An 8023-nucleotide genomic window follows, 5' to 3' on the forward strand; every position below is an offset into this window, starting at 1 on the left:
ACCAAACCCCACAAAAAAAACCATCAAAACCCACTTCCAAAAACCACCACTAGCAGCAGAAAACCCATCAGATTATGCCTTCAAAATAACAGAAACAGCAATCTCACAAATCTGCCAGTCGGTAGGGTTTAAGTCCACACAACTCTCAGCTCTTGAAACCCTAACCCACGTAGCCACCCTTTGCCTCCAAACACTAGCCAAAACAGCTGTATTATATTCCAATGCGTCTAACCGTACTCAATCAAACATCTTTGACATCATCAACTCATTATATGACATGTCTTCTGTACGAGGTTTCACAGGGGGGTCCACACTGCATTGTAATGGTAGTGGCATGTCTTTTGAGGTCGAGTGCGTTAAAGAATATTAAATCTTTTGTTGAGTTCAGTGATGAAATCCCTTTCGCCAAGCCTATTCCAAGAGGGAAATCGATTTCTTTGAGGAGGAATTCAATTCCTTTGGAATTGAATGAATTGGGTTCCAGGGGTTTGCATATTCCTAGGTGGTTGCCTAGGTGTCCTGATGAGAGTTGTTATAACAAAATGTGGGGACAGGTGTGAAAAGAAGAGAGAAGGGGAGTTGGTCTTGTGGGAGAAGTCTGATTTGGTGGGTGGTGGAATTGGGAGCGGAGATGAATTCCAGGGGATTTCTTGGGAGAACGAGAGGACAAGCGGCGGCGGCGGCGATTTGGCAATGGAGAGAGGGAGGGTGAGGTTTAGGATTGGGGAAGTGGGAGGGGCACAAAAAGGAGGGGTTTGATTTCTCTTTTGCCATCTGTGGATGGCAGAATTTGAACCCTGTTCCTCTTGCAAAAGTGATGGGAAAAAAAATGAAGAACAGTTACTGCAACCAACAAACCTGCCAGGCATGTTTAGATAAAGCCATGTATTCTTCTTGATATATTACAGAGTTGCTGCCACTATTCTTCAATTCTAGACTCTCTGCTTGTGCTTGAATTTTGTTGTTTATGATTTTATAGTGGAAAAAAATCTGTTTTACAAGGTCTGATTGAATTCATTCCTCATCTCTCAGACAAAGAGGGGTGTTGTTGAGGTTTCAAGATTTCAAGCCACATCCGTAATTACGCAGCAAACATCATCTATCAAAATCTCGAAACATCCTAGATTAAGATTAAGATATTGAAGAATAAAATAAATAAAAACTTAACAAAGAAAAAAAATAAAATAAATAGTAATTAAAAAATAAAGATTAAATATAATATAAAATAAAATATTTAGGGATATAATTGAAAAATAATTCAATTAGAAAGAAAATCTAATTAAAAGATTAATTAAAAACAAAAAAAATTAATTTAAAAAATGAGCATTAAATTCGAAAGGTGAGAAAAAACAAAAAGGGATAAAATTTTTAAAAAATAATTTTATAAATTATTTAAAATAAAATCAATCACAATAAAAAAATGGAAAAAATATAAAAGAAAAACAAATCTAAGAATTGCTTTGAATATATACAAGAAAAACTCTAAAACTAAGAAGAAGAGTGGGGGGAGAATCACCCACATAAAACCTGATATATTTTTGCCACATATGCCACTTAAAAATGCAGGCAACATCTAAAGGATAAAAATGTCATTTGGAAAATGAAGTTTGGTAGTCTATTAACATTGTACGCACCCTTTGAATAACACGAGAGCATCAACACGTACCCGTATGATTTTTATATACAACCTACTTTTTATAATTAAATAATATTTTACATATACTAAATTATTAAATTACCTCTAATACAAAAGAAAAAAGTGAAAAGATTGAAAAAAAAAAAAAAACCCTTGACCCAAGATTACAATAATCTAAATTTATGATCATTGTAGTTATTTTATTGTTCCATCTATAAAGGAAAAGTAGAAAGCCCACTGCCCATATATGCATTATTTTCTGCCAAAAAAATTACACTAGTTATTTCACTGTCCAAGCAAATCTATTACATCCCTGCTGCCAGGACCGATTGTGTTTTATTGATAAGCAGAATAGTATTTAACTGTCTTAATCCACAGGACAATGGTCTATCAACAATAAATTTGATACAGTAAAAGTTCTACCCCTTCTAGTTTCTTTTAATTAATTTAATTACGGAATGGAAGAATTGGAACAAATGTAAAGGAAATTGTAATATGAACATAGATTATGCTCAGCTAACAAGTTTGTATGCAAGCAAATGAATATATTAGCCAGAAAGGGTGGCAACAAGAAAACCCATCATTTGGGACCCCGCTTGGAGGTAATCCAACTTTTTATCTATCACGAAAGGTTGAAATGATATGACAATAACATATAGGGTTTCATTCACATTCAAAAATAAGTTCTTGGACGATATATCAAAGAAATATCTAGTTGCTGCTACACACATGGTCATAACAATATATTCAGTATCTGCTTTTGCAACTCGCAAAAGTTCTAGAAACAGTATTATCAAGCCTTCAACGAATAGCCAGCTCTCATTTTCCACAATTAAAGCCTTTGCAAACAGAGAGGACTATGATGAGGATCAAAGCAATCAGTATTCCCAAAACAATCAGCTTAACCTTCATGTTCTGCAGCCACATTTTTCTCCGGATTTGTGTCCCTTGACTGCGAAAATCTTGTGCCTATAATTAACAATTTCCACATGCAATAAAAGGGAAATTAGTATCTTTATGACAATGAAGATTAGGAAAGCATCTAAATCATTTGTCAAAAAGCATGTTAAGATGATGTTGCTATAATATCATGTGATTGTCATGAAACAGGTAGAACTATCAATGACCCAAAATTTTCATTTAAATAATTATAGAATCTCCTTCAAGCAAACCCTAGATCCTTCCAAAACATTAAGCATAGGAGTATCAAAACTTTCTTAAACAGCCTACTGTTCCTTACAAATGCCATAAATGAGAGAGAAAATCACTTACCTGTGAATGAAGGTTCTCGGTCTTGTCCACAAGAAGTTCTATTTTCTCTCCCCTGTCCAGAACCTACATGAATACAGAAAACAGATCTCTTTTGTTCAAACCTTGAAAACATGTCTTACAGGAACCAAGTGCACCTCAATCAGTAAATGAAGGAATGCCATCCTGCTTAAACATAAACCTCTATGCATTAATGCTCCTTAATGCACGTCCACATGTTCAAAAGGCACATGAACAAATCTACACATGTGGCATATATAGTATCTTATGAACATTTTGGTAAAACCAAATGATTCAACGGTATTATTCATTCCTGCTACAGACCAAAGTATTACAAGAAAAATAATTTGAAAATAATAAACTTGTCATAAACATGAACTACACTTACATTCAATGATGGAACACGCACCCACAGGTTCACCCATAAACAAGTAAACTTGCACAGATGCACTCATGAACTATTAAACATTTTAACATTCTAGCCTTCTGATTCAACAGGAAAACTTATGTCTGCTTTCAGTCAAGTATTACAAGAAAAAATAACTTGAAAAATGCAAATTAGGATCCAGGCAGGCATAAGGTCACTTACCTTCTCAATGTTCTCCATCATGACACCTTTAACTTCTGAAACCTGGGCTTTCACTTTCGCAAGCTTGCTTATCTCTTCAGGATGATCAGCACAATACTTCATATGTTCCTTCAATTTTGGCCTGCAACAAGTTAACAGTTCACATCAATTATCAACTACATTAAAAAAACAAATTTCCATGCTCGTCTCTCAACGGTCTTAACCCATCCATAATACCCACCCAAATTCCTTGTTAAGACCATTGGCCTGGGCTGTGGCAGCCTTTCCACCGCCCTACTTTGACACGAAATCATCCCTGACACGCTCCAAAAAAGCCATAGGCACTTGTCTTCCAGCCGATTCATCCGCAACAACACAATATGCTGCAACATCAAAAACACTCAAGTCAATATTCAACATCAAAGCATCCAGCACTAAACCGCAAACACAAAAACATCAATATAACAGAAACCCAGTTAAGCAATGCACCTCACTTGAAAGTCAAAGTCACTCAGGATCCTTAAACTGCTTTCATAGGTTATTTAACATTACAATTCTTAGGTTTTCCATTAACGTAACAGTTTTTGAAACCCGAACAAACAAACTCTCTCAGGCAGTCCAAAAACAATTTCAACAGAATTAAACAGATCCAATTCATGTCTCATCGACAACACCTCCCTTGCCAAAATCTACAGAAAACTAAACAAATCCATTTGCTAACTCTTTCTTAGCAAAAAACAACGATAGCCCAGTTAACAAAACAGAAAACCCACAGCACAGAATTCATTAGAAAACCAAAAAAACTATGCAAAAGCAAGAAGCCAAAAACACTTACTAAACCCATTGTCGACGAGGTAATTGAAAGTATGACCATCGCAGTTGTAAGTAAACTTGTTGTTAGTAGCAGGAAGTTTCTGGAGACATTGAAACGCTATGGAATTGAAATTCCCACTGAATTCAGTGTACTCAGCAAGAATCACAGTTCCTCGTGAAGCAAACGCGTAGATCAGTGATTTCTGGGTCATTTTTAAAAATTCAAAATCTAGGGTTTTCCGAAAAAAGAGATCTGAGAGAGATTTTCGGTATCTCTCTCCTTGTTCTAGTTTGTTTCCTTGTTGGTTTAAGGGGGGAGGGAGAGTAGAGGAGAGAAGGAAGAGGGTTTAATGAGATGTGTTTTGGGAAGGGGAAAGGGCTAGGGGAGAGAGGGAAGAGTAAAGAAAGGGAAAAGTATGGTTCAATTTAATGATGGGTTTTTGTGTGATAAAATTAAGTAATTGATTTGAATTTGAAGGGAAAGTAAGAGAAATTATTGTAAGAGATTGTTCTCATTTTTCACTTACATGAGACCACTTCTGTCTAATTATAGTTTCTCCATAAACCATGTAATTGAATCTCATGGGATTGCTCTAATTAGGGATGCCAATTGATGCTTAAATTTGATGGGTATTTTTTATATTTAATTTGAATGGATAAATGTTATTTTTAAAATAGTTTTATTTAGAGATTTGAATCAAATCCTAGGAAAAACATTGTAGAAAATCCCGTTCTACAAAAAATATCTCTACAAAAAAAAATCAATAAAATAAATTTCATATTAAAAAATAATAATTATTAGGTATACCCAATTATATAATTTAAGTTTTGATCTAGTGTTTAAAATGTATAACTCTTATGATCCTCCAGACTTAATAGAAATAATCCACTCAATGGAAATAATATATGCTTTATTTAGTGTTTGATATTATAATATTAGTTGTTTTTTAAAGTATTTTTTATTTAAAAATATATTAGATATTATTTTTTAATTTTTTAAAATTTATTTTTTATATTAGCACATTAAAATAATTTAAAAATAATAAAAAATTATAATTTTAGCAAATATGCGGCAAGTCATGTTCCAAATGCTACCTAATCAATAATTTTAGCAAATATACGCCAAGTCATGTTCCAAATGCTACCTAATCAAGTGGTAAAAATAAACTTAATTTTAACATAAGAAAATGTATGAAAAATATATGACAACGTGTTTGGAAAGCTTTTTTAAAAAAATTTAAATTTTTTTGTTTTAAATTAATATATTTTTAATATTTTTAAATTATTTTAATATACTCGCCTTGTCTTAGTGTTATTAACTTTAATGCAACTATAAACACCAAATGAATGTGCAAACACTTCTACAGAACTCATGCAGTCAATATGTGGTGGTCAAGTGGTAAGAATTTAAGATTAAAGGGTTTACTTCTTTTGTGGTCTCAGGTTCGAGTCCTTGGTTGCTCATATGATGGCCACTGAAGGCTTACATGGTCGTAAACTTCAGGGCCCGTGGAATTAGTCATGATGCGCATAAACTGACTCGGACACCCACGTTAATCTAAAAAAAAAAAATTAAAAATGTCTCACCTTATGTAGTTTTTTCCCCTATTAATTAAAGATAATTTTAAACTAATTTATATGTTAGAATAACTTTAAAAACACATTAGGATTTAGAACTCAGAATTTATCTAACTTGTGTAATTTAAAAATAATTTTTTTTTAACATTAATTTTTTTTTTCAAAACACACTCTCCTCTCCACTTAACCCATGTCATTGACATAGTGGTATGTATTATGGGTTGTTTAAGAGTATAATAATAAAAATATTTTTTATTTATAAATATATTAAAATAATAATTAAAAAAAAAATTAATTTTCATATTAATATACCAAAATGATATTGAAATATTAAAAAATAATTTAAAATAAAAAATAATTTTTTTTAAATATAAACAAGATTGGCATTAATGTCATCGATGCAAGTGCGGATCCAAAGATAAGAAGAAGGTTCATGGGATTAGGCTGTGTTAAGGATACAGACGATCTCTATCGTTATTTAGCATTTAAAAAAAACAAATTGTAGTTAAACTCCAAAATCTCGTACAAGAAATGTGCTACCTCGAAATTATAAACTATAGAAAATTCACTTTAATTTATTATTATTGGTTTGCCTTCATTTTGCCCCAACAGCCACGTCGAAATGACGAACAATGAACAGACGATCTCATTTGCTGTTGCCTGCGATAAGATTGCAGTTTGGAACTTGAAATTGTGTTTTTAAAATTTTAATTTTTTTATATAAAATAAATATTTTTTATTTTATCTTGTATTCTTATTAACAAGTAATTATAAGCTCTTGGTAATTTTTGCTTATATTAGGGTCAGTTTGTAAGAAAGTTTTTTATTTTTAAGGGGTGTTTATTCGACGAAAAGTAGTTTCCTGAAAACTATTTTTTTAAACTTTCATGTGTTTATTTGTCATTATAAGTGTTTATTCGATGAAAAGTAGCTTCATGAAAATTACTTTTTCAAACTTTCATGTGTTTATTTGTCATTAGAAAAATTGATCAACAAAAAATATTTTTCAATAAAAAAAAATTAGTTTAGTTAATAGGAAAATATTTTTCTGAAAAATTTAGATAGAAAACACATTTTATAAGCTGTGAAAAATTTAAAAATATCATATTATTTACTGAATATATCAAATTTAGTCCTTAAAATTTTTGATTGCTACATATATTTTGTTTTAAATATTTTTTTTTCAATTTCATCTCTTAGAATTTAATTTTTATATTAAACTTTGGTCCTCATTTTTATAATTGTTATTTTCTTTTTCATTATTATTTTTTAATTAAAATTTTTTATTTATCAAATTTGGTTCTCATTCTTTTTATTGTTACTTATTTTATTTGAAATAATTTATGAAATAGTTATTATTATTATTTTAATTTCTTTATCTTTCAATTTTTTATTTGTTAGATTTGATCTCTATTATTTATTTTATTTAAGATAAATTATTAAATTATATATTTTTTAATTTCATTCTCATTTAACTTTTTAATTTGTAAGATTTATTCCTTATTATTTTAATAAACTTGAAAAAAATAAAACATTAATAAGTTATTTTCTGACTCATTTTCCATGACATAACCAAGTACTAAAAAGTATTTTCCAACTTATTTTTCATTACACTACCAAATATCAGAAAATAATTCACTTTCTCAGAATTCATTTTCTAAAAGGAAACTACTTTCCAATAAATAAACGGGACCTAAATCACTACTATTTTATGGAATTTTTGTAAATGTTTTTTTTTGTTAATTTTAGAATTTTGATATAAAAAACTTGTATTTGATATAAAAAAAATATTTTAAAAAAAATATATATAGCAATCAAAAGTTTTGAGGACCAAATTTGATATATTCAGTAAATAATATGACATTTCTAAATTTTTCAATTTCATCTCTTAGAATTTAATTTTTATATTAAATTTTGGTCCTCCTTAAACTTTGGTCCTAATTTTTATAATTGTTATTTTCTTTTTTATTATTATTTTTTAATTATTTATCAAATTTGGTTCTCATTCTTTTTATTGTTACTTATTTTATTTGAAATAATTTATGAAATAGTTATTATTATTATTTTAATTTCTTTATCTTTCAATTTTTTATTTGTTAGATTTGATCTCTATTATTTATTTTATTTAAGATAAATTATTAAATTATATTTTTTTCAAT

General features: G+C 29.9%; 1 protein-coding gene and 1 pseudogene across 1 annotated transcript; one reads left to right on the plus strand and one right to left on the minus strand.

The window, feature by feature from the left end:
- Nucleotides 1-323: 323 nt before the first annotated feature.
- LOC105108669 (uncharacterized) lies at nucleotides 324-759 on the plus strand. Its single transcript, XM_011003075.1, has 2 exons — nucleotides 324-502; nucleotides 555-759. Exons 1-2 carry the CDS (start codon nucleotides 324-326, stop codon nucleotides 757-759), a joined length of 384 nt encoding a protein of 127 aa, XP_011001377.1.
- Nucleotides 760-2218: 1459 nt separating this feature from the next.
- Nucleotides 2219-4744, minus strand: LOC105108635 (vesicle-associated membrane protein 722-like; annotated as a pseudogene).
- Nucleotides 4745-8023: the final 3279 nt, after the last annotated feature.

The sequence above is a fragment of the Populus euphratica genome, unplaced genomic scaffold (genome assembly GCF_000495115.2).
Source record: "Populus euphratica unplaced genomic scaffold, PopEup_1.0 scaffold195.1, whole genome shotgun sequence".
Classification (NCBI taxonomy): Eukaryota; Viridiplantae; Streptophyta; class Magnoliopsida; order Malpighiales; family Salicaceae; genus Populus; species Populus euphratica.

Excerpts from the sequence above, each read along its gene's own strand:
- LOC105108669 (XM_011003075.1), top strand. The coding sequence starts at position 324 with ATGGTAGTGGCATGTCTTTTGAGGTCGAGTGCGTTAAAGAATATTAAA. Across the intron at positions 503-554 it reads AGGGGTTTGCATATTCCTAG|GTGTGAAAAGAAGAGAGAAG; the intron begins GTGGTTGCCTAG and ends ATGTGGGGACAG.